The 27,692-nt window shown below is 43.8% G+C and overlaps 1 protein-coding gene across 2 annotated transcripts in view; it reads left to right on the forward strand.

Moving 5' to 3' along the window:
- The first annotated feature begins 3,857 nt into the window (after positions 1-3,857).
- Positions 3,858-27,692, forward strand: part of BEND4 (BEN domain containing 4) — a 31,621-nt gene continuing 7,786 nt past the window's right edge. For both annotated transcript variants that reach the window (XM_083834733.1, XM_083834734.1), the window contains exons 1-3: positions 3,858-4,277; positions 11,530-12,096; positions 23,932-24,023. In XM_083834733.1, the coding sequence (XP_083690859.1) occupies positions 3,893-4,277; positions 11,530-12,096; positions 23,932-24,023 (1,044 nt within the window). In that variant the 5' untranslated portion in view covers positions 3,858-3,892. The remainder of the gene's footprint in view (positions 4,278-11,529; positions 12,097-23,931; positions 24,024-27,692) is intronic.

The raw sequence follows: 27,692 nt of genomic DNA on the forward strand, positions 1-27,692 counted from the left end.
CAGTAATTCTCAAAACACAATGTAGCTGTGATGGATATATTTCAATTATTTCGAAGCATTTTCGCAAGGAACTGAGTGAGCACAAAGGAGAACCAGGGGCTAAAAGCCCATGGCTTGGCAGACGACGGCTCTCTGACATGGGATGTGGATTAAGGCTGAAGTGAGGCCAGCGATTCATGTTCCCCCTCCAAAAGCTCCTGAGTCACCTGATTGAAGTGCAACCTTGACAAATATGCGCAGCGTTGTCTCTCACAGTTGGAATCACCAAAGAGGCTAAAAACAGAACCATGCGCTGCATAATCTCTAACCTCAGGGGACAACAAAAACAGAGAATTGCTGTGTCAATCTCATTTCCTTGTTAGGCTCATTATCATAAATGCAGGCCTTTGGTTTTGAATGCCACACTTCAATAACATTTACCTATCAACAGCTGCTGAAATATTGAATTCCACAGTCATCTTTTCCTTTTGATGCTCTCCCTTTTGTTTCTTTATCCATAAACATGAGCAACTGAGCTAAGCTTAAATTAACTAGCTGGGGTTAAATGTTTAGGGCAGCAAATTACGGCTAGCCTGCTTGCAGAGTGGTTTAGATTACAGGGGAGAGTTGCCAATCTCAGCTCTCATCATGTACTCCAAATGTGCAGAGCAATATTGGCAGTTCATGGCCAAATCCTGCATGCTTTCGTTAGCACTGTAGCTCTGCTTCCATGAATAAGTAGCACGAGATTTAGCCCCTGCTCGGAAGATAGAGATGAATCACACTTTTGTTCTTTGAGTACCTCACGGTACCTTCAACACAGGCATGTTCAGTGATTGATAGCCTGTGTCTAGATTGGGTATTTTTCTATATACTGACAAATATTCTCCTCGCAGTGATTTCTAGGAGCAGGAGAGCATATATTGCAGCAATGCTGGGTTTCTTATTTTTCGTTGTGCCCTTTGTCTTTGTTTTGAATAGCTTTTTTTTTTCTTTTTCTTGAGGGTCAGTTCCTCCCCATCCTTTTTCCGCTCACTCAGAGTACTCTGAAAAAATCCTGTTACAGATCTCAAACCCTTGGTGTCAGTAAACCAAGGGAAACTTGCATCAATAAACAGGTAGGCAAAGACTCAGTCATTGCTTCAGGGTCAAATCCCAAGTGGTTGTGCAGTCTAAGGGAAATTAAGGTGTTTGGCTTTCTTGAAATGAGCTGCTGGTATCAGCTAAGGCTATTTCGGGGGGGATAATCAAGGTTGAGGACAACGTGCTAACTGTTTAATCTGGTGTGCAACCAAAACAGGATTGTAATTCAGAGCTAAACGGTTAGTAATTTAATGACCACATGCTGTTGCCCACGAGATCCCTCTGGTGCTGTAAAATGTGTCACAGGGAGCTGCGGTGGTGCATGGAAGAGGGATGTCCACCCCAAAATGTCTCGCACAGGTGCAGCAGCATTTATTGCCCCAGACCTTGACACCATCACTCAACCCAGCCTGCTTTTTTGCCACTTTAGGGCCTTGCTCCTCAACTGCAAAGTCACGTTATTCCACCTGCAAAAGTGGCTGCATACCTGGTTGGAGCTTCTAAGGAAAATGGTGTTCCCTGAAAAAGGGGCAACCTGCAAAGCCAAAAGCTCCATGGGGTTCAGCTGCAGGAGGCAAGCAGGTTAGGCATGACACACAGCCTTTGGGCCACAAACTGGGGGAAAAGAGTCATAGGAGGAAAGTAGGGAAAACAAAACAGAATGAAACACATTTTTAGGTCTACAGCCCCAGAAGAGTCACGGAGAGCAGAGCAGAGGAAAAGCCAAGACACCTGAAGGGTCATTTTGGTAGTCCAACGATGGGCACTGTCAGAAACCTCTACAGAAGGAAATTCAGTGCATACAGTATGGGCTCCGTTTTCCTCCTGACTGAGGTCCCCAGCCCATTTCAGATGCTTCAGACCTCGTTATCCCCAAATCGGCTTCTACCTTCATGTCCACACAGACCCAGCTTTGGCCTGGAGCCAGCTGAGTTGCAGGGACCCATAGGGAGGCTTGAGGCAAGCAAGGGTTGTTTCCTTCAACTCAGTGCAGTCGAGCAGTTAATTTGGGAATGTTTATTTGAATTTATCTGAATCTAACTATTAAGAGCCTAATACTAACTTTATACGATTTTATTGCCCTACTGGCCTCAGATAGCTGTGGGTTGTAGCTGTGGCAGATGAGACAAAGACAGGAGGTGGAGGACACGGACGGGGCCAGCTGTTGAGCAAACGATGGCCTCCGTGTCCATTCTTCAACGGCTTTCCAACACTAAATTGTTGAAGCTCATCATCTAAACACGTCATTTTGAAGTGGGAGCAACGTTTCTCTCCCAGTTATTTCCATTCTCTCTTTTGCATTACAGTACAATATTTTTTTTAAAGCACAGGCAATCAAAGAGTCAGTTGGAAAACAAAGATTTATGATTGATTTTGCTTAAGCAAAATAGTGATTTCTATTACACTAGCCTTTATTTAGAGGCTTTTGGCTGCTACAAAGAATCGATCTATCCTACTTGTCACAAAAATCAGAAGCAGAAGCAGCCCTGCTCTCCGTATGCCCCGCGTGAAATAAAACCCAGCTTGTGGAAGTTAGCTTTACTTTTCTGCCGGAGAGGGGCCAAAGACTGCAGGAGTTAATTACATCAGTAGCGAAGGGTCGCTTTTCATTTCCAGCAAGCCCGACTCCGACTAAATAAATAAAGCTGAAATGGGAGAGCGATGACCACAATAAGTAGCCGAAACTCCACGTGATGACAGAGGAATGATTTCCCACCGCCACAGCTTAAATATAACTAAGGTGTTCTGTAATTTTACTTCCAAAAGCCAGAGGGCTTATTGTAATCCTGATAAATTACAGCAGCAAGAGCAGGAGGGAAGTGGGACAGAAAGAGGGAAATGTTAATGCAAAATATAAAATTGCCTCGCAGAAAAGAATGGGAAGAGCGAGCGGTTTGTTATCGTTTATTTTTCTTCAACATATCATTCAGTTTCAGCTGTCTCACATCTCCCCCAGATCTCCACCATTTCTCAGAAACGTCTCTCGATGGCATCTCATTCTCTCGCTGTCTTTCACCAGCATTTCATTATTTCTTAACTGTCCCTGAAAGGGTCTGGGCAGGCGCTGGAGGGGAGAGGGACGTGGCTGCGCCCCGCGTGTCCCCAATTTTCAGGGGCTGGCCAAAGGCGGGCAGGGGGGTGCGTGTGTGCGGTGGGGAGGGGGGGGAAATTGCAAATAATGCTAAATGTGATTAATCTGCCGGATTCCTGGAAATCTGACATGCATGAGTTACGGCGAAACCTCTTTTTATTTCACCATGAAACGCTTTTGCATAATGAGAAAGAAAATGTCCTCTGTGCCCTAATCAACTCTGACAGGTCCTGCGCTCCCAAATACTTTTATTTATGGCATTATTTATCTCTCCCCTAATAACAGGGGGGGCACACACGCACACAACACGCCGCTCTCCCGGCGGGGGACCGCGACCCTCGGGTCACAGCTCCTCTCGGGGCCGACTCGTGAGGCGGGGGGGGGAACCCCACAAAGTTTTAGGGGCGGCCCCCGCGGGGCCGGGCCGCGCCGTGAGGGAACGCGGCGAGCCGGGCCACCCCCCCCGGCACCCTCCGTGAGGGGAAGCGGGCCGGGGGCGGCCCCGCCACGTCCCGCCTCCCCGCCCCGTTGCCATTAGCAGAGATCGCCCCAAACACTCGGCGGTCGCCGCCCGTCTCCCTCCAGGCATTGGCGCGGCCGCCTGTCAATCAGGCCGGCGCCCCGCCGCGCCGGGCCCCGCCGTGCCACAGAGACGAGCCGCGGCGGCGGCGGCGGCGGCCACAGCCCGGCCAGGGGAGGAGGAGGAGGAGGAGGAGGTGGAGGAGGAGGAGGAGGAGGATGGAGGAGGAGGAGGAGATGCGGGCGGCGGAGGAGGGGCCCAGCACCCCCAAAATCTACAAGCAGCGGGGTCCCTACAGCGTCCTCAAGACCTTCCCCGGCAAGCGGGCGGCGCTGGCCAGGCGCTACGAGAGAGCCGGCGCGATGGTGGAGGTGCCCCGGGGGCGCGCAGCGGGGCAGCCCTTCCCGCACGCCGCCGAGCCGCTGCCCTACCCGCCCTTCCCCAACGGGCCCGCACGCCCCGCCGCCGCGCACGGACACCCCCGCACGCCCGCACCGGGCTCCGCGGGCCGCTACGGCCCCTGCCCGCCGGGGGGAGCGGCGGCGGCGGCGGCGGGGCCGGCGGCGGGGGGAGCGGGGGGCGGCGGCGCGGAGCTGAGCGCAGGTACCCGCAACTCCTCGCCTCGGGCTCGGCGGGGCTTGGGGGGGCCGCGGGGGCGCCCGCCCGAGGGGGAGGAGGGATGGGAAGCCCCCCCCAGCACCGCCGGGGGACCCCCGGCTCGAAGCGGCACGGCTCCGGCCGCACGTCGGAAGGGCAGGTCCCGAGTAAAGTTGGCGTTGAAGCGGGGGGAGGCAGCCCGTTAACCCCCCCCTGCCTCCGTCTGTCCGCCCTGCTGTCCGGCTGTCCGTCCCGCTGTCCCTCCGTCCGGCCGTCCCGGGCGCGCTCCTCCCGTCGGGGCCGCGGTTCGACGGGGCGAGCGGCCGCCCGGGGGGGGGCTTGCAGCCGGGGCAGCTCCGGGCTTTTTGGGGAGGAAAGCGGCTTTTGGGGAGGGTCCGGGGGGAGAGGAGGAGGCTTTGGGGTCCCCGTGGGCAGAGGAAGAGGCTGGGGATGGAGAGGGGAGGCAGCCGGAGAGGCGGCGGTTCAGGCGGGGAGGAAGCGGCTCGGCTGCTTCCCCGGGCACGAAGCTTGGTGAGGAGCGGGAGAGCGAAATAGAGATGTTGGATTTGGGGTGTTTTTCTTCTCTTTTTTCTTTCTTTTTTTTTTTTTCTTCCTGGAAGGTGTAAGATAGCGAGATGCCGAGCGCGTATCTTTCTTCTGGTGATGGCTCGGAGTTAAAAACCACGTAGATCTTGATATGCAACCTAAATTTGGCATCAGGAAATGGGAAATTGCATCTTTAAGCAGAGTACAATCAAAAATGAATTACAATAAATCCTATATAATTGCATAGGTCATTCTCTTTAATGAGATTTTATTAACCTGACTGTCAAGCTTTTGAGTCAGGCAGATATTTTATCTTCTTCAACTGATAAAAGTGTCAGCTATAAACCACCATATAAATATTCATAAATCTACACATCTGTGGCAGCCTATCAGCATCATTCTTTTGGACATTAAAAGCATTCTAATTACTTTCTGTCTAGCAGAGCTGAAATGCTGCCTGTTATAGTATGTGCTTGGCAGGCATGATTGCTTTTGTTTGCCATCACAAATAGCAGCATCCTATTTTATATACTGATGGTCCAGAATATATTCAGGGTTTGACTGAACAGGATGAATATTATGAAGCACCATCTGGTTTTGATAACGTCGGGTATATTAACTCATCTGTTAATTTTTGACACACCATTGATTTATTTATTTAGAAAAATTGGAGCCTGTTTTGGTATGTTGCTGTTTGCCTTTGTAACAAATGTGATGACATTTCTTTACTAAACAGGGAGATATGCTAGTTAATAGGATATATGGCTATGTTTTAATGTGTGTTTTCGCTCACAAGCAGCCGTGTACGGGATGAATTTATTGTGTCTTGTTACAAATAATTCAAGTACTTTACCAAAAAAGTTTAATACTTGAATAGATTAGACTGAAAATTCGCTGCTCTTGACGCACGGTCCCGGGATCCATAGCAGAAGGTCATATTTGCCTTTTTTGTTCTTGAAACTACTGCTTATTTTAAATGCCCGAATGCTGTTATTTCAGTATTTTTGTGGCCCGCAATCAAAACACCGCTGATAAATGTGACACCTACATTTCTTCACAGAAGCAGATTACGCCATGGAAGACATTCAGCTGTCTGGTAGATGATATATGAGGCCATATTCACAGCAAAGCCAGCTGGGCTTTGATGAGCAGAAGTTTGGACTTTCTCCTACCTCTGTGGACTGTGCTAACCAGGAGCTAGGGCAGGCTTCAGCGTTTGTCACTGATTTCAGTCTGTGCTGACAAAGAACGTGGCTGTTTGTGCGCTGAAGTTCTTTGCAGTCCCTGCCCCATCACCTGCACATCTGGGCTTTCCTGTAGGTCCCAACATACCCTTCTCACAGCTGAGACTTGGCTACCAAGCAAATCAGGCAAAACTGAAGAATGCAAACCAAAAACTTGCTACAGTGTGCAGAAGTGGAATTTTGTACAGGTTATTACCACCAGTGGTGCGCTGCCTGCTGCTGCTCTGCAGAAGGCAGACAGTTGCCACTGGTGGCTTGCAGGGTTTTCCCACTTGGCTCAGCCATAGCACATAGCACAGAGGCTTCCTTGAATGAAGTGATAGAGGGCTGCAGATCACACTTCTCTAGGGACACCTGTTTCAGTGGTTCCCCTCTTTTTGCTGGTACTTGACATGTGCCAGCAAGCAAGCTGGCTAGCAAAGCCCCATCCCTGGGATGTCTAACTCCGGAGTAGCAACTTAAACACTTGATGCAGTTGATTCTTAATCTTTAGGCATGACGTTTCTGGCACCTGGGGATTCAGAGCACCAAGTTCACTTTTGAGAGCGGGCACTTAAAACAGCCACAAGGGGAGGAGTAGGGATGCTACAGTGTTTTGAGGCATTGCCTAATGGCTAGAGCTCATGCCAAGAGTTAATGGCATCATCTTCAGTCCTCTGAGAAACTGCCCTGGCCACCAGACTCCAGAATACTGGCAGGGAGAGGGGCTGTGGGAAGGGTGAAGAGCAGAGATTCTCCACCCTGCGTCATCATCAGGAAGGGTCTAGCTTGAGATCCCATCTCTCAGCCTGAGAAATGTCATCTCACGGTGAGAAATGTGGAGCTGTGCCGCAAACACAACCCTTCCCTCTTCTCCAGGGAACAGTGGTTACTGTGACCGCTGTTATACAGAGTAAGCCACACGTGCACATTCAAGGCATGGGCAGATACCCATTTTCTCCTTTATTGTTTATTAGTCTGTTTTCGTACCAGGAAAATAATTCGAATAACATGTCTTTGCCTTTGGTAGCATTTACATTAAGCAGTATCACAGTCCCCAAAAGCAATTCATTTTCCTTAGGGAAAACATGATGTAGACCTTACGCTGTGCCTTGCTTACTTGAAAGCAAAGAAAGATGAGCAGAGCTGTCTTAGAGGTGTCATTCCAGTGCTAAGATCTTGGCATGTTTAATGAGACCAATTAAGCAAGTTCTATCATGTCCAGAGAGAATTTTTTTTATGTGAATAGAAAGGTGAAGATGATCATCTTGCCCTTAACCAAGAAATTGGAAACACTCATCTGGAGTAGATAGATCAGTTCTGAAATGGCCAAACACTTGTAATCTTCATCTGCTGGAGTGTCTCCATGCAGGACACCCACAAAAAGCATCCCTTAGTCATGGTGTCAGATGCTCTCGATTTTGTGACTTGGGCATTTGCAGCAGTGTTTGTATCTCAGCGTGTAATGAAAAAGTTTGTATACAAGGACAAAGCCATTTGGGGGTACAAAGATGCTACCCTGGAATCTAAAGCAATAATAATACAATAATTCAACAAATGGAGAGAGAAAAATCTGAAACACTGCAAGGTGAAGAGTGAGGTTATTGCTAAGAAACTTGGACCTTCAAATCTTAGTGAAAATCCTTAAAGGGGAGAACGTATGGTATTCAGACCCCCTCAATAGTTACAAAGACATCTTTTTGTACCATCTGCCCGAGGTCAAAAAGGAAGCTATGGAAAAGCCAACACCTGAATCCAGATCCACTGAGACCCAGCACAATGCTTTATTAGCAAAGCTCTCTAGGCTTAGTATTGAAAAGATCTTCAGGTATAGAACCTGATTTATACCCACCAGCCTTTCCAGACAGCTTTTCTGATGCATCCGTGTAATTCATCAGGTTGAGTTTCAGATGTTTGCTCTTATTAAAACCTTGGTTTTAGTCTGGCAGTTGGATAGCCAAGAAACCACCTGTTTCAGCAGCAATGAGAGGTAAAGATGAAAGCTGTATCTGGGAGCTGGTACCTGATTAGCCATGTGTTGACATCTGATTGCTGGCACGCTCAAAAGAAACTGCCTGGTTCGAACTGCTTACGCTTTTAGCAAGTTAATCATGATGTGTTGGCACTTGATGGGCCTAATCTGGCAAGTCCACCTTCAGGCACAATCGGGGTTAAAGTCAGTACAAGTTCTGTAAGGCTAAAGACTGCGCAGGGGCTGACACATTAGAATTACATGGTTGGTGAGCATCATAATAAGGAAGAGGAATGTCACAATAAGAATTTAATAAACGGTTTACACTATTTCAGTCTGGTGCAGTCATTTCAACAGAATCTTGCTTTCCTAGAAAATATATACATTACGTTAAATCAATTAAGAATCCTAGATCAGTGATTATTCAGTAGTGTTCACATAAAAATAATTTTTTGTCATTTCTTAGCGATTAGACATTGCACACTGCTTGCATTTCTAATTACAGTCACTCTGTAAAAGCTGAAATACTGAGCTCTACGATAAATGCTAAATGGGCAGCATTTGTTTTTATTTTTTCTCCATCACAAGAAATAACCGTAGCTATCATTCTCATTCAGGGTTGTTCAGACCGTGGGTACGTGTGCTGTTACTGGTGTACCGGTCACTTCGCAGTGGTACACGCTTCAGCACGGAGCCAGATGTGTCCAGAACGTGTGCCGAGAGCATCCCTCCCTGTTGCTGCCCAGTGGTACCCACAGAAAGCATCTCCGAATCCTTGTGCTAGCATTGCAGAATAACCCTGCCTAGTCACGGCTCTCCTTTTTATATCTTTGAGTATGGGTTGAAGTTAAGAAAAAAAATAGTAATTGCCGTTATTGTGTCTTTGTAGTAGATCTGATACTGAACTGAAGATTAAATCAATGCTGTCATTTCGGTATAAAATCTCAGTTGCATTTTAAGCCATTATCACAGTGAATGTGCGTAATGCATTGAATTTTACAACAAAACTAATCATTAATTTTATCTTTACTGATGGTAGTGTGTATTAGAGCATTCTTCAAAACTGGTATTTGAAATGTCAAGTTACTTTTTGCCGTATTTTAGCAGAAACCATAATATTAGCATAACATCTCTTAAACTAATCTAATGCCTTTTCAGTTGTTTCATTCATATTTTGTCCCCTTGCAACAAGGAGATGCAAAAAAAATGAGTAACTGTTTTCTCAACAGGGACCATAATGATTAAAATACAAACAGTAAATATGACTTCAGGTTTGGAATCGGATTATAGGATTAAAATGAATGAAAAACTGCTCTGTAGTAGGATTGCAAAGTTCCAATCGATATCATCCTCTCATATTTTTAAAGGGAAAATGTGTGAAGTAAAGACATAAGACACAAAAAGCACAACTTGAGGGTGTCAGTGGTAGTTTGGTTTCTTGGTCTCCTTTTGTTTTGTCGGTAGCTCCCAGCTGGAACGATGCAATGATGCCGGGGCTCCATGCTTTTAAAACATGTTACATCTGTTGTGATGCTTTATATTATTTTGCACTTGAATTGTGAGGGTTAAAGACAGCCGTCCTTGGGTTAATTCAGTATAAGGGAAGAAGTGACGATGGGTATGGAGGCTACCAAGCCCCTGCTGCTGCAGGAGCCAGGCGGTCACTGCCCGGTGCTGGCACCCACTCTGCTTTTGCAGTGCAGATGGATCAGGTTAGTCAGTGTTTTTGATCACAGAGAGATGTGTCAGAGGGATCTGTCCTGCTTGGCGAGTGGAGTCCGTGTAGGAAACGAGGGTGCGGTGTGACTCGTTGGCACAGGGGGAGATTGCAGGGCTGCTTTAAATGGTCTCAGGGCCCCCCGGTCTTTCTCAGGCTGATGGGCTCTCTTGGCTTGTCCCTGGCCACCTCATCACCCAGCACTGCACCTTCCCTTCCTTTGTCCACTTCACGTCCCTGTTCGTACCTTTGAGTCCTCAGAAGACGACGTCCTCGGGTTGTCTCCTCCAGCTGCATTCAAGACGTAGAGCATTTGTATGCTGCCCCAGCCCTTTCCCTCTTCATAGACAGCTGGAGAATGGTAAAAATTCAAATTAGTGTCATTTCAAATGTTCTTCAGGACAGCTGTACTAACCTCGGGATGATGTAGGTTTTCCACCAGAAAGCATATCTCCTGGATCACGGAGAAGTACCGTGAGAAGTCCCACCTCCTAATGGAATGAATTCTGAAAGTTTCTGTTCTTTACGCTTTATCAGTGTGATGAGGCTACACTTTTCATCTCTAGTGATAAGGTTAAGTTAAATGAAGGTTTGGGGTGCTTAGTTTCGTGCATCTGTAGCAGGCTGCCTTTTCAAAAGCGAATGCGTTTGTCACTTTCTAAAAGTCAAGCCTGTCTGAGAAGAGCTCTCCAAATTTGGCAGCGCTTAAATCTACCACTTTTTATTTATTTATTTATTTCATGCAAAACGTTAGGCACCTAGAGGAACTCAGCTATGAGTAAGCCATAAATAAGTATTTTTTAAAGTCATTATTGTTATCAGGGAACCTGACAGGTCAGACCATAAGTCAGAAGCAAGCGTCTTGGTCATTTTACGTGTGGTCCAAGCACTGTTATGGCAGCGTGACTGTGCATAGGCAGGCACTGCAGAAGTAAAACATCCTACTATTATTGAGGTTTAGACTGTTGACACCTCCTGTCAGTCAGGGTAGGTCTGACCAGGTACGGCATGGCATGCTTATCCTGCCTCCAACACCCAGCTGCTGCCTCCAAAACCTGCTGCCCAGCCCCACAACCACACAGCATGGTGGTGGCCTGCACACAAGCTCATGGAAAGTCAGGACAAAAAGCACTGGTCCTCAGACCAGAGGAGCGTCATGCTATACATTCGGTGCTTTTAAGAGGTTTTTGTGCCTATTGCTCCTGAATTGTTTCTGGACTTACTTGGGACATAAAGGAAAAGGAACAGAAACAAAGCCCATAACATTGGTGTGGGTCATGGGAAGTGGCCCAGGCCCAATGTCAAGCAAGTGCTGCAAAGATGAAAAGGAGAAAAAGTGAAGCTTGGAAGCCTTGTCAGAGAGGAACAGGACATAGGAAGAAGATGTAGCACAATGTCCTGCAAAGACACACAGGCAATGCCCACCAGCGGTTTGAAATGTGCTTCAAAAGAAATACTTCCTTGAACATTTACTTGTGGCAAATTGAGTGGAATTTGTATTTTCTTCCCCATTTCCCTGCCTTAATCCCTCTGAAAGAACATGGCACTAAGCGGTGACTATCATCACAATGCATTTCTGATTAACAGCAAGGGCACAAGAGCACTCTCAAAATAGAAGCAAAGTCAGGATTGTTTTAAATCACAGTGTTGCAGAAGTATTAAAGCAGAAGCCATAATTTTAATGTGTTCAGAAATAAAATGCATGCTACTGTAAATGGTTGTGTACATTCATCTAGCTGCTGCTGCCTGGCATAACCTTTTGCGTTAGGTTTCTGTGATTCATCTTTTCTTTTGTTTCAGAGAGTCGAATGATTCTGGATGCCTTTGCCCAACAATGCAGCCGGGTTCTAAGTCTTTTAAATTGTGGTGGAAAACTACTGGACAACAATCACTCTCAGTCCATGATTTCTTGTATAAAGCAGGAAAACCCAAATTATAGTGAAAGACAAGAGCAATGTCAGCTTGGGAAAATGGTCCATAGTCAGACGTCAGACATTTTAGACATAGAGATGCAGTATATGCAAAAGAAACAACAAACCTCAGCCTTTCTGAGAGTTTTTACTGATTCCCTTCAGAACTATTTGCTTTCTGGGAGCTTCCCTTCTCAGAACACCTCATCAGTAAATGATTTTAGCCATTTGGCAGATGTGGATCCACTTTCAACCTCTCCAGTGCACACTTTAGGTGGATGGACATCTCCCGCAACTTCTGAATCTCATGGTCACCCATCGTCTTCTACGCTTCCGGAGGAGGAAGAGGAGGAAGAGGAAGAAGGCTACTGCCCTCGGTGTCAAGAGCTAGAACAGGAGGTAATTTCATTGCAACAAGAAAATGAGGAGCTTCGCAGAAAACTGGAGAGCATTCCAGGTAAACAATCCACTGCCACATAATATTTTCAGTCAGTGATAAAAGTAGTTTGAGTACTAATTTGTTTTAATTTCCAGATGGTTTTTGAGGTTGCAGTCAGTTATCAAACTCTGGCATTTGTCTCCATCCAAAATTCCCATAGCTGTTCCCACTGAAAAATTATCTGCTGATACTTGTCTATGTGAATTGTGAGCTCTAGACTAATGAGCAGTGTTCAGGATGGGATGTATTTGTAATCCCAAATTCCAAACGTCAGGTGGTTTGTCACGGTAATTTCAACCATATGCTTTTATACCTAATTACCTGTGTTGTTCTGTAAGTGATGTTGCAGTTTATAAAACCCAATTCCCTTCTGGGGCTCCTATTTTGGTTACTTAAAGAAACTATCCAAAGTTATGTCCATACTTTTAACGAAATGGATTTAGCTTTTATCTTGAACAGTATCTCTTAAATTGCTCTTAGCTCAGTGAGAAGCATAAATACATCTCCTCCCATTCATCTTCCAATAAAACCTGAAAACAAAACTTGGCAACAACTTCTCCGTTGCAGTGATACCTAGCACTGGAGGATGGGAATTGGACAGAAAAACCTTATCCAATGGAAAACCCCGCTGTGAAATGCTTTTCATGCCCCTTTTAATTTAGAATTTCTCACCGTTACAATGCACTGAGATACTTCAAGAGTGGTATCAGATGGGAACAAAGGATCTTAAACCCCTATCCTCTAAACTTTAAGCACAGGCAAAAATGCACCTCAAATAGTGATAGTAAAAGCAAATTGGAAGTTAGCAAAGAAAATTCGTATAAAACACACTTCTTTTCCAACACGTGTAAATGCTAGGGAGGTACAACTTCGCTAGCTAAACTTTGCAGTGCTGAGGGTGGATCCATGCAAAGCTCATTAAACTAATCCCTAAATGGCAGGAAGGTACAGATAGCATGGTCTGCAAGAGAGCAGATACTCCAAACCTGCTAACTATGCAGAAAGGAAGAAGGCAGAAACCAACTACTGCCCGAATATGTAGATGCAGTTTCAAAATCTGAGCAAAAAGCAAAAGAGCAAAAGGAAAGGAGCTGTAGTTTCCATTATTCTCCCGAGCTACCAGTGAAGTATTATTAATTATTTGTCTTGTCTTTTCCTTTTGTGTATTAGTCCCTTGGTGGTACGAGCAAATCCCATAACCAACACTTGTCAGGACAGAGAAAACTCAAAATTTAGAATATTTCCCCATACTCCTCCCAAAATCTAGAGTCACCATAACTCATAAAATTTTAATGGCTTTAGTAGTGATTCGAACATCACATGGAAACATTGTTTGACAAAGGGAAAACTACCAAAACTACCAAAATGAGTTGAATCCTTTGTAGCTCTTTTCTCCCCTCTGCTCATTTCTTTAAAATTTGGGCAGTGGAAATTAGTACAATATGTTCATATCTGCCCGACGAACAGGGAATAGTCTCTTTGTTCCCCTGAAACAGCTCCCAGAAGGCAGCTTCTCCTTCTGTGTGCATTTCTTCCTACCCATACCTACTTTGTGTTTGGTTTTATTAATTTAGTAAGTGATCCAGGTTACTTTGGCTGCCCTGTTTTCCCACTGTTTGCTGCTCCATCAATTTTTGTATCATCTAGAATTTTTTCGATTGTTTTTAAATTAACTTCCCGATCCTGGTTAGCAATGTTGAATGTTATTGAGGCTGCTATCAGTCCCTGTAGAGCCCTGCTAGAAACACATCTATTCATGATGATTCCCCCAATGACAAATAACTTGAGATGTCAGCAGCAGTTTCTTAATCAATGTGTGTCACAGTCTACTGATGTTGTATGTTGCTGCTTTTGCAGTCAGATAACACATGGTAGTAAGTTAAACATCCTTCAGGGGTCTAGGTATATTCTACCTGTTTAACCAAACTTTTTCAGTCAAACCTGTAATCTCATCAAAGAATGGCCAGCATGTTGGTCTGACAAGATCCACTTTCCATAAGACCATTTTGACTGGCATTAATTACATTCATACTCATTAATTATTAGTCAGTTGAATCCCATTGCATTTTCCTGTTGTGCCAGGATTAATGCCAGGCTAAGCAGCTGGTTCTCCCCTGGGTCATCACAGTTATCCTTCTCACTTTAAAATAGAGGAAAGTTACATAAATGTAGGCTTTTCTCACCCCCCAGCAATAATGAAATTCCGTGTTAGTGGTGTATCAAAGGAGACAGAAAACCCTAAATGTGCAAGGACGTATGACTTCACCAGCCAACATAAAATGATCATCAGATGCTTCTGTTGCTGTCTGGGTGACACATGCAGATAGGCCTGAGGTGTCCCAAGTGTTGGAGGGAACGCTAAGAACCACAGAAAGTCCCATCTGATTCTTGCGCAAGGTCTGGGCCTCCACTGGGTGAGTTTAATCAACTCAAGGCAACGTCTGATTATTTTTGCCTCAAGTGCTGGTTTTGCTCCAGTGAGGTTAAGCTACCAAAGCAGCTGACAGAAATTGTCCCGTCGCTTGAAATGCCCAACTATACATAGGCAGGGGCTGTGCCCGGAGCACTTTTGCCAGTGAAGCCATCGCACGCCTCAGGAGGGAGCCAGAAGGCCCTCTGCAGAGGGTTTCAGTGGTGGTTGCCACCGTCTGTCACATCAGAGGCATCGTGGAGCACCAGCTTTCTTCCCTGCTCCTTCATACATCTCATGCTGTGTGCCCAACATGCCAAGCAAGGCGACGAGCGCAGAGATAAACCTCTGTGAAGGCAACTAGGTTAGCGTGGAGGCTGCCGTACCGTCCCACCAGGCCGCTGACAGAATGCTGTGTTGGCTTGGTGTTGGCTTGGTGTTGACTTAGCCCTTTCAGCTGTGAGCAAACTGGGCTCCAGCTGCTGTGTCAGGCTTTTGGGGAGCCCGGGGGGGCGGTGGGAGGTACGCACGGTCCCCACAGCACAGGGGCTGAGGTTCACGCAAGCAACTCTATAAACAGAAGATAAAAGCACCAGCCCATCCCTTCTGTTCTATAACTGTCGATGAATCATTTTATCCTTTTCCTGAAATACTTTGCATTTTTTTCCTTTTTTTTTTTCCTTTACTTTCCATATGCAAAGAGCCTTTCAAAATCCATGAGAGTTTGTGTTCTAAAAATACCTGCCCCTGCGCATCTCTGACTGGAGCTCTGCGGAGCATTTGCATTGCTCACAAAAAGACGGCCAGGAAGGGAAGAGTGTTTCCTCAGCAAATCTTAAGGCAATAACTTTTGTTTTTTTTTTAACTGATATTACAGAAAGCATACATTCCTGTATCTTTTGGACACAGAGAATAAGACTTTTTCTGTTTTCAGCCCTTTGGTCCTGTTGCTGTAGGAGCCCTCTGATACCTTAAGATTTTTTTGCCCATAGCCTAGCATCATCCATTTGGCAGATCACCACCGGAAGAAAATGATTACATGGGAGAAATATTGCTTTTTTAATTTTTTTTTCTCAGAAAATACCCATTTGATTTGACTGAAACAATACCTAAATTTGTATGAAATCTTAATTGTTTCAGCTATGGAATATATAAAGAAAAACTCTTCTTCCAGTGCCTTTGTTTTGGAGTGATGTGATGTCTTGCAATTTGTGCAGTTTCCATGTTTTGTTTTGTTTTTAGGCAAAAGCATTATCTGAACATTTTCAGTTTAGAATTCAACTGAAAAAAGTTTTTGTGCAGTGTGTTTCCGTATTTTGGAAAACAATTTTAGAAAGATTAGGTAATTCCTGGAGGGAGTTTGGCAAACCTGCCGTTCTCTCTCTAAGGTTCTGAGACCGTAAAGAACAGAGCAAATCCATCTATATGAGGGGAAAAATGTGGTGTAATCTTTTTGCTCTGTATAAAAATTACCAGGGCTGCCACCCATTCCCAAAAGTTAAATTAAAGACTTATTTGTGAAACTGTACATAAGACCTGGATCTAGACCGTATAATTTGAAAGAACATTATGCCATTCTTTGCTGTTGTCAGTCAGATTTTCTCACAGCTTTCAGCCTAAAAAGGAGGAAATATTTGTGGGTGGTCAAAGCAAAGGCCTGGAGTCGTGTGTGAGGGCTTGCCTCCAGTACTCTATGCTTTGCCACACAATTTCAGGCAAACCAGCCTGAAAGTAGTATAAAGATACAAGTAAGACGAAGCGATGTGTGATAAATACAGTAATTATTCTTGCCTCGTTGGCCCAGCAGCAAAAAATGTTTCAGCAAAAGGAGGAAGAACAAGGGTGAAAAAAAAATCTCAAAAGTAGAGGTGATAACGTAAGGAGAAGATGCTGGTGGCAGCTGGAAGTAGCCAAAGCAAAGCGGGATTTGCAGGTAGAGTTAATATCAGTGTAATTGAAAAAGTCAGACAAGTTTTCCAGAACGTTTTGTGTGCCCAGGGCTTGACTTTTTTTTTTCTCCTGACTATGTCGAATGATCTAATAAAAGATATTACTTTTCCCTACAAATCCTGTCTCCTTTATACTTTCAGAGCATCGCATTTCCAAAGACTCTACTACAGCAACAGCACAGATAAAGCAGCCATCAAGGGTTATGACGAACGCTTTTTCATGTCTTTTTTTGTTGTCCTTTTTTCTTGATGTTCGCATTTAACCAGTTCCTTGGTTTCCCTTGATGTTCGGGATGTTTTGGTCTGATCTCTGGCCTGTTCAGCTTCAAAGTGTGAGGTTCCCTTAGTAGGCGAGCCTCGAGTGCAGCCACCGCCAGCTTTACCAGGACTCTTCTGCAAGAGAGCCCCTTTGAATCTGCCTGCTGCAGCACAGAGCTCAACCAGCCTGAGCTCAAAAACATCTAAATGCAGCAGACCAAGGCTTTATTATGGGTTTTTGTCCCCTTCAGTGTGAGGTTTGCCCTTGTTAAAAAAAAAAAAAAAAAAAAGAGAATTTGCATGGGCAGGGTTTTATCTTTTTTGCCATTTTGCAGAGAGTTGTGGTTGACCTGTCTGGGCTTTGGTTTGGGTTTTGCAGGTCGCCCTTAGTATTTTAGTGACACAGACTACTGTCCCTGCTCATCAGGGGCTCCTTGGTTTCGCTGTTATTCATTAGTGGTACAGACATGTAGTGTTTTTTAGGTGAGGTCCTGGTCCTGAAGACTTTATAGTTGAGACTGAGGCTTGAAGAAGAGGCAGCTTCCGCTAAGTAGAAGGAAAGGGAGTAAGCACAGGCAAAAATAAAACACAGAGGAGGTTGGGAAGGGGCACATTCTTCTTTCTGGTAGAAATCTTTCTCCAAAAGAAAAATAAGAGAAATGCCTTTCCAGATTCAAATTTACAGAAGTAACATGGTTTTCCACTCCACCTGGAAAGCACAACTGAGAGAGATTTTAGAAGTAACAGGATATTTGCTATCTCTTTTTTCTCCTTTCCCTGCTTTTCGGCAGCAGTGATGGGTCAGTTCAGCCAATCTTTAACGCTTTTGTGCGTGTAATATTGATTCTTCGGCTCTTGGCTTTCTGCTGGCTGCTCTCGCTAAAAATGTGTGCTGCTTTTATTTTGCCATCCAATTACAAGAATCCAAATTTGCCAGGTTTTGAGCACTGAGATCAGATACTCGTTGCTAACCCCCATCTCTCCTTGCCCCTCACTCTTTTTCCAGCTCAACGCACCCCAAAATCTCTAAGCAGCCTGTCCATGCAGCTTTCAGCTCGCTATTGAAATAAATGAGTGTATGAGCTAAAGTAATACAAGCCGTGTTATACTGCACACTTGTCCAAATCTCAGGCAGGGAAGGGGCTCAGTTAATGTTCTAAGAAATTCACCCTGCCAGCAGGTCCCATATCATATGTCACGTCTTTTTGACAGTCGAGCATCAATTTAGAAATGCCCTGAAATGAACTCCAAGTGAAGAATGACTCAAGGTCAAGTGAAGGAGGACACATTGCAATGCTGAGAGAGTCTTAACGAACAGCTGCCATTCTGAGCGGGATGGATGTGCATGTGCACGCTTCCTGGCTCTCCTCCTCCCCGGCAGCTCAGAAGTAAATGGGCTTGGATGCTCGAATCCGTGTTCTGCTCTGCGAGGCACAGGGAGGATCGCTAGCTAGTGTCAGTTACAGACCACCACATCTCATTAAGCAACAGAATAACCAGATTTCTTTCTGCCTGCTTACTTGGGGGGTCAGGGCCCCGGCTGCGGTGTGTTATAGTGGAAGCCACATTTCGGGGAGAGAGCCCTCATTTTGGCAGATACCAGTACAAGTGATGGTGACTCGGTAAGATTTATTATGAGCAGAAAGAGTGCAGCACAAAGTGATAATACAAATACCCTTGACACTTTGTAAAAAGTTGGTTTCACAGAACCAAAAAGAATGATCAGAGTTGAAGGTAGAAAAGAGTGGGTGATAATTGGGAAACATTAAAAACACTTTATGGAAGGTTCCCAAAGATTATCTAGGAGACAAGGATTCATGCTGGTTGCAGAAACAACCACCTTAGAAGGAATGCAAAGGGACAGTTAGAAACATAACAAATGGGGTAAAGGGGAAGGTGACGGTAGTGAATAAAAAGCAGAGGTTAGAAGCAGTAGAAAATTAATAATTTAAATCTGGAGCCATCTGTGAAGGAGGCATTCTTTCCCTGGGAAATTAAAGGGGAAGAAAGGGGTTCTGGTAACAGTACTGGGCGATTATCAAGGGGAAGTGGTGGGTTTTGTTGGTAATATGAAACTGCTCATTGAATATTTGTGAGCTGACACTAGAGTAAAATGATGCAGTCGTACCACAAAACAAAAACAGTATACAGGTAGAAATATTTTTCATTTCCACCATGTCTCTGGATGTTAGGACACGTTCAGTGGCCGCTTTAGGTGGGACTGCAGCCTCAGCTGCCTCCTGCAGCTCCCTCCCAGACAGCCTCAGGGACAAGGACAACTAAAGAGCTCATGAGCACCAGAGTTGCGACTGGTTTTGGAAGTGGCAGAAAGATGCTGACTCCAATTCAAGCTGATACGTTTCAGTTCAGGTTGCAACAGAGGGTGGTTCATGAGCAGATTCAGGAGTCCCTCCTGAAAGCGTGATGGTTTGAAAATCATGAGATTTGGACAGCTCACCTCAGGAGCTAAAAAAATGAGAGTGGACAAAGGGGGCCCTGACTCTGATTTTGATTGTCTTTTGGGATATTTGGGATGCTCCTGGAGACTGAAAGATACAAATATTCTATAATTTATTTTTGCAAATGCTCTATAATGTATTTTTTAAAAGGATACATGAGATATCTGGGATGATCATAGGCTTGCTGGCCTGATGCTGATCCCAGGCAAGATAATTGCACAACTGATCCCTGATTCAACTGACAGAGAATAATGGAGTTAGTACCAGTCAACATCCTGCCGAATGGTTTTGTTGAGATGAAGAGTTTGGTTGATGAGGATATTGCAGGTCTACAGGGTGTTACTTAGCATTATGTAACAAGGAGTGATTTAAAAAATGCAAATACATTTGTAACTGGGAAATTGCCATGAGACAGATGAATTTCTAGAGCGATTCTTTGCGAAACTGTTTGTAGCCTGGGTTTTTAATAGTTTTGTCAGTGTCCTGGAAGAAAACTTACAATCATTACTCGGAGTTTGCAGACAGTACAGAGGTAACGGAGTGAGGAAGGTGATGGGTTACAGATCCACCTGAACACTGTGCATTTAGCGCAGAGCAATGTTACCAAATATTAAATATTACTACCAAATATTGAATACTGGCTTCATTTCAGCCACTGGGAAATGGACGCTGAGAAAGGCTTTTGGAAGCCATGGTGGGTTCCCAGCTGGATATTGAAGCGCAGGGCAGCCAAAGGGCTGGTGTGGCCTTTGGATGTACAAACCCATAGGTGGTGTAGGGATTTTGTAACCCCGCCTTTTGTACGCAGCACAGCCGGTGGCCGACACACCAGTCAACGCTTTATTAGAAATTAGGATATTCCGCAGAGAAAGCCGTGACAAGCTGTGCCAAAGGACCGCTGTTACAACATTCGGAAACAAAGTTTTCTGCCTGGAATAACAATAAGGTCTCGTAACTTTGATCAATTAACAATGAAGCCCTGCCACCTCTAAGCATGTCCTGCTTAGTCACCGCTCAGCATCTTAGCATGGGCAGCTTTCCTCGGCATACTAAATACTCCCCAGCACCTCCTTCTCGCTGTTGAACTTGCCCAAAGATCCCACTCCTTTGTCCCTCCCTGCAGGCCAGGTTGCTTTGCCACTCAGCATCTTTTCTGAGGCACTCTTAGAGGAAGTAAAGGCCACGGGAATTTCTTCCTAATGGGCAGGAAAATTGCTGCCTCCCCTCAGGCTTTCTACTAAATCATAGCGAGCAACTGTTATTTCCACATTAGCACCTTTCGCATTGGTTACAGTAAGCAGAGAGCCCTGTTGGTAGTGTCACTGATAGTGGGTACATGCGTAAGCATGCAGAGAATCAGCTCTCCAGGTGACGATCCTGTTAACTCTCTAGAGACCACATCAAAGTAAAATAAATACAAAATGAATAAGCAAGCAGGTTTAAATGATTATTCATGCAGTTGGGAGCCACAGGCTCTTGCAAAGTTGCATTTGCTGTGGGGTTTGCAGGAAAAAGTTGTTCTCTCTGGCATAGAGAGTATTTGTAGAGCCCTATGAAGGAGGCAGAAGTGAAACTGAATCTTTGACTCTTGGGTCTTGCACTGCCCTCTTTGGAGCTTCCTTTTGGGGCCAGTTAATAAGGCAAGCCAAGAACCCTGGCTTTGCAAGTAGCATCTGGTGTTTGAAAGGCTGGGGTTGTTTGTACCAAGAGCAAACAGTGTGACGTGTGATGGTGTTACAAGTCAAAAGTGCTCAAAGGACTCCAGCCATCAGAATGATAACAAAATCATACGGTTTTGTGCTTGAAATGTTACTGCTTTTGTGAAGATAAGAGTATTTATAAGCTTCAGTCAGCTCTTAGCGCCTTCGCATTTCTCACCAGCAATGAGAAAGCATTGTATCAGCAGAATATGGTTAAAGGAGAGCTGCATTTCTTGGGCCAGGGACACCGCGGGTTGAATACTTCCCTGTATACTTTCCCTTCTCACTTGTGCCCCATTCATTTGGAAGAACAAGTGTAAATCTATCTTTGAATAGTCTGCAATGAAATTACTTTTTGTGAGTAAAATGATACCCTGCTGTGAGATCAGTTCCAAAAAATTAGAAATTTTTGACACATTATTCAGGTAATAGGACCGAGTATGGCTGACAGCCATCAGGTTATCAACAGGGACTCTTGCTAATAGAGGCAGCCAGAAAGGTAAGTGCAAACTTCACAGGCTGTTTTGAACCCAGCTTCGTGAGGACCTGAAGCTCCCAGGGATGCTTTGGCAACTGTATGTGCAAAATGACCGTGCTAAATAAAAAGGGACACACTTAGGGCAGCAATTTCCAACAGCAGGAACAGGATTCTTCTCAAGTGTCTCAAGTTTCCCGAGTATCACTCAGGTCTCCTCCAAGTCCAAGCATCTTTTCTTTCAGGCAGTAATGCAATCACCCATCCTGGCCCTTTCCATCCTTACTGTCACCTCCCAGAAAATCCCAGGATCTCACAGGAGATGCCTGCGGTAACTTCCACCCAAACAGCAGTTTTTGCTCACCCTGTCGCATAGATTCTGAAGTTGCCCAGGACAAATCTTTGAGATCCTTCTGCTTCTTCCCTGGACACCCACTTAATCACAAAGTAACGTGGACATTTCCAGGTTAATCTTAATTTTGGGCACATCATACAGCAAACACATACAGAAGGGTTTATTTTGAGTAGGGCACAATTTCCTTTTGCACTTCTATACCGTCTACTAGGACATCTCCGACTTCATGCTAAGAATTCAGATCACTAAAAGGAACTATCTCCTGTTCACCAGCTTATGATGTCCTCAGTCAGCATTTTATTTTCTGTAGGGTTTCAGCACTGGTTTATTTAGCTCTTCAAGCAAGTCACCTGGTATAGGACTGCAGGGACTTGGTTTTGCTGAACAAAATGTAAGCAAAAAGGTCTCCAAACACTGTCTTATCCTTCTGCCTATCCACAAGGGCAAAAGAATTTTTTCTTCTTCCTCAGTAATCTTTCTTCTATATAAAATGGGGAAAAAGAAGCCAAACACTTTCTTGCCACACCCTCTGAAGAATATTTAGTGTACTAAAACTAGCTGTGGTTAACATGTTTTCCTCCTATATTCCACTCAAGGACTTGTACTGAATTTTTTGATTGCTGCTATATGCTAAATATACAGCTCTCATTATAAGACAGATGCAGAACAGGTTGGTGAGACTGTTAAGCTTGACTGCCCTTCTGACTTTTTCAAAATTGAAACATTTTCTGAAGCCATCTGATGACACTTACTTAAAAAAGGGTTTTTTTCCCTAAAAAAAAAAAAAAAACAACAACAAAAAAACTGCTCTACACTCTCCTGCTCGTATACTTCAGCATAGCATCTACACCAGTGGTCTAGCAATAAGCAGTGAAGTCACCAGAGATACTAAATAGGTACACGTCTCCTGAAGTGCTAACTTTTGTCCAGCACATAAATTCATAACCTCACATGGCAAAGTGTGATACATCAAATGAAACAGGAGTAAGTACATTGATTGCTCATCTTTACAGACACATCAGCACATGATGAAAAATTGTAGAAATTTGTTACCCGTGTGAGGCACTCTGCATAGGTTCTGTATGCAAACTACTGAACATAACACTGCTTTGTCCATGTTCAAAGCAGAGAAGGTGCCTAGGCAGAGACATAGTTACTGTCCAGTTGAGTGCCCAGGGAATAGTGCAAAATACTGGGGGAAGACCACTGTAAAGCCTGCCTTAATACATTTTCCGTGATTCAAGTGCTTGCTTTTAGATTGCCAGCTTAAGACAAAGCCCCAAATGCCAGATTTTACAGGTTTAAAGACCAAAAACCAAGGAATAAATAGAAAAAGAAGGAACACTAGATATTTTTTCTGGATATTTATTTGAAGCTAACATGATCTCTGAATACTGTACTGAAACAAAACACACAAAATGTGTCTGAGAAGGTACCTTAAAAATGATGCTTATTTAGTCTTGGAAAAGTCAGTCTTAATGTTGGGTTAATATCTGTTTAATTCTCCTACTGTGTTTCAGGCTCAGGAGAAAAGCACTGTATCTCAAAAATACTCCAGAGTTAATCAGGGATGTGGCAGCATCTGTTTAAGAGAGACCCGTAATTGAATCATCCCTAATTAACCTATCACCTCAGCAGAAGGCAATGAGATATTGGTACCACTACTGAAATGGATGAGAGCAATGGGGATGGAAAGGGGGAAGGATGAAGGAAAGAGAAAGAAAGCAATTTGCCTAACACCTAGTTTTATAACAAATTTGGGAGGAGGGTGGGAAAAGAAATTAAAGTATATGAATCATTAAATCTGTTCAGTATAGTTAATCAGACTGTAGTTTCTAAAATATGTGAGCATATTTACATGTTAATCAGCGCATGATTTAGGTCCAAGGAATGTTTCCTCCTTTGTATGGTTTGGCCTGTTTACAGTATTTACAGATTTTTTGTTATTATCATTACTGCTGACCTAATTTATATTTGTAATAATTATAATTTCAAACCAGAGAAAGCCTTTGAAAACTAGTGGGCAGAAAATAAAAGCAATGTCAGAAATCTCCATGTAGGAAATGCGGCATCTGTTGTGTATTTATTGAATGAAATGACGGCACAAATCAAAATGAGGTATATTTCCTATTTGAAATAAATCTCACAGAAGTACACAGATCCTGAAGAACACTGCCTGATTTAATATTGTTGTTCTATTTTGTGCTAGCTAGCTAATATACAGTAATTGCAATTTGTTTCATGCAGTGCCCTGCCAGACTGTTTTAGATTATTTGAAGACTGTACTTCAGCACCACAACCAACTTCTGGTACCGCAGCCAGCAGACCATCCGACTGAGGTAGTATACAGCAAAGACAAGCTACATATCCTTGTGTTTGAAAATTCATTGAAAACCTGTAGGCAAATAAATCAGGAGGTGCAAATAAATCAGGAGGTGCTGGAAGAATACATGTAGTAGTAAAATATGTAAAATCTTTTATTAAACTGTCAGTCTTAGCTACAGTAATCCCCAAAATGGAAAAGTGTCATCACCGGTGTAATATAGGATGACTTAGTAAGCAGTGCATAACTCCCTTCATCCACATCTACCACACTTGCCTGGATAATTTTTCTCTCCCCTTGCCTCAGGAGCATCACTGATGGAGCATAGGTGGACTTCAGGCTAGGGCTGGGCTGGTGAAAAACGTAGCTGGAAGTGTGGAGCCCAGTGAAGCCTCCCCTTCGCCCAGCCGAGTGGGAATGGTTCAGGGTGGCTGCGCGCAGGGCGTTCATCCTATGGGGCCAAGGAACTGCCAGACGTGGGAGAGGGACGAACTGGAGAGCGTGAGGTTGAAGGCTGGGCTTGGACAGCACGGGGAGGGGAGAAATGCTTTGTAAAGAAAAAAAAGTGGAGCTTCCTACACCTTCCCACAAAGCCTCCTGTTGTCAAATGCATCCCTGAGCTCTGACGTGCACCTTACTCCTTTGTTTTGCCACCATCAACCATTATAAGACTTCAGAAAGTCTTTGGAGCACCCTTTCTTTTCAGAAAGGATCCCAAGCAATATGTTGTGTGTTGGCTATTTTGTGCTTAATGTGGATATTAGGAATTTGGTAATTATGTTCCTTTTGAAAGTGCTTCAGTGAAAAAGCAAGAAATTCAAGTCCTCTCCTTCTCTAGAAAATAGACGTATAGATGTAGGTATCAGCTCTAGCATAACTCACATTAATTTTCCTCCAATATGTTTCTATCTAGGCATGTAAAAATGCCTCAGATGAAGTGGTTTTGTTGAGACTTTTCTAGTTTAGACCATCTATATTTCAGGATCTCGTTATGCATGCTTTCATATATATAGTCTGTACTTGTCAGTACCCAATATTCACGCTAACAAAATCATATGAGGGAAGACAAAGGTCCAGTCTGACCTCCTATTGCTCTTCATAAAAATTATATGTCGTGCAAGCCTCACGTAGCCCAATAGCCCGTAGTTTTGCTGAAGATGCATTGCAGCGGTTCAGGCTTTGCATCAGTTTGCTTCTCCATTCAGTTTTACCCCATGGAAATTGATGTATATAATGTTTATATATCATTAGCTGTTATCACCCAAATGTATTCCAATATTTCATGTTCCTTTTTTAATGCTCTTCTGCTCAACTAAAATTTTCCAGCATTGTAAAAGTAAGGCTGCTTTGTAATGCCCCACATGGAATAGCTTGTCATGATGTGACAGAATTTTTTATTCAATTAAATACATAGATGCTAATCTTTTATTCATAAGCTTAATCATGTACAAATACAAGCATGAACGCATTTGTACTGTGGCTCTTCCTCCAGGATCTGCTTATTTCATTTCTGGAAGGTTTTCTGTTTGTTTTAGTGTAATGACTGCTGGACGCACCAAACTGCATCATATATTTACCAAGGATCTTTTGCCCAGAAGTGCTTTACTTTCGCACAAAGTAATGAAAGTGTATCCGTAGCAGGAGCACCGTAATTGTTTAACAGAGTATCATAACACTATATCAAGCCTTTAGAGAAGAATGAGGAAAAATAATCCTAAATTTCAGTGGGAATAAGAGAGAAGTATAATAAAATTTGGGCTGAGGAAATTAGGCAAAATTTATTACCTTCTCCACAGTTAATAGTAATGTGAGCTCTCATGAAATTTAGATGTCAAGCCTTTCTGCACTAGGCTTAAAAGACTGTATTTCCATCAGTGCTATGCATTTAAACGGTAGCTTTTAGGATAACATGCTGCTTAGCAAAGCCACAGATGAGCATCCATCCCCAACACACGTGAGCAAGCCTAGAGTCCTGCAGCGTGCGATGACTTGCGTTGCACTGCTTCTGCCTCTCAGGCTCAACAGAGTTAGCTGCAGCTCGTACTTCCCACCAGTACCAGTAAGAAAGGTTCTTGGTTGGAAAATAATTAGATTCATATAAAAGGGATGTTGAGCAAGCTGCTAAATATATATATACATATATATATCAACACTGGGATCAAGTGGGCCTGTGTATTACATCTGTGATGGAAAAAGCCAAGGAAATATGAGTGTCTGCTCCCACTGGGTTGAGATCTTTGGCCATCAGACTGACAAAGCCCTTCTCCCCCTTTATATTGTGGCTTCCATTGCTGAGTTTTGGATTTGCTTGTAGCTGCCTTTGCAGCAATTTGCACCAATCCCGTTGGGTTTGAACCAAGGCGAACAAGAAGCACTCCATCATGTAGGTTCAGCTCCCAGCAATGCTCCCCTGCGCTGGGAGATGTCAATGTCCCGATTCATACAAACAGACTCCCCCTCATCACGGTCTTCACTAAATTCAACCTTCTGCGTATTCATCAAATTTGCAAAAGGAAATAAAAGCAAATACCTGAGGAAAACCTTCAAAGACGCTCCCAAGCTGCCTCCCAGCACACTTTTATAAACATATGAAAGGAGGCAAGGGCAGTCCTTAAAATAGTTTTCAGCTATCAGAGATGCGAAAGCAAGGAGGATAACTTTGCAACAGTTGGGCCACAAGCGCAGCAAGCAGGTGATTGCCTGTGTTGAACCTCAGACACATGTTTTTCTCATTTGTTGTGAACCCCTACCTGAGCTGAGTGCTATATGAAGCTTGCACTAATTGGGCCTCCAGATCTACATGCTTTGATAAACAGGTGTAGCTGTACAAGTGAATGAGTGTCTAGGAGTCTGTGGTTTGGGGCTGGGTTATTTGTATACTCTATTTACTTATAATCAAGTAAATTAACAGTATTTGCAATAGAAGATGGTATTAACAATACCGTCTTTTATTAATCAACTAATCCCAAACTATTTTATAGGCAGCAAGAACTGAAGTAATACAGTTTAGGCACAATTGAATGAGAGGGCTTATAAATGTGTGTGGATTACAGGAATCCCCATAATTAGTCCTGCAGCATTCATTTAAGGTTGGAATATTGAAGCACACAAATTACAAAGGTTAAAAGCAAAATTTCTTTCCAGCTGACATGGTGGCATTTCCGTAAAGCTGTAATTTGAGTTAATATGGCATTCATTAATAATAATGAAGCTTTTAGTTTTTAGAGTTGCTTTATTTATTTTCTTTATATTTTTCACAGTAACATAACTGCTGTCAGATTTCAGGTGTGCGCTACAGAAGTAATAAATTTATTATAAAAATAGACCAAAAGAGCCACCTCTGAAGTAAGCTGTCAGCTGGTATGAAGTGATCCATTTGATCATGCTCTTCAAAGACCCTTTTTATGCATTTTAACAGATTAAGAAGAAAGGTTATATTTGAATAGTATATCCAGTCACTAGTTCTTAACGCTTTTTAACCTACTTGTTAAAGTGCAGATTATCAATGGCCATCTCTCAAAATGTGTGCCTTGCACCTCACCAAGTTGTAGTTGTAGAAAATGGAAATGTAATTTTAAAAGTACTTAGAAAAGGCAATTCTGTGTTCATTTTGGTGTGTGTTTCACTGTCAGCATCTCACCTAGTTAAAAAGCATATTTATTTATTGCAAATGACATCTTTACCT

The sequence above is a fragment of the Anser anser genome (assembly GCF_964211835.1).
Source record: "Anser anser genome assembly, chromosome: 4".
NCBI lineage: Eukaryota > Metazoa > Chordata > Aves > Anseriformes > Anatidae > Anser > Anser anser.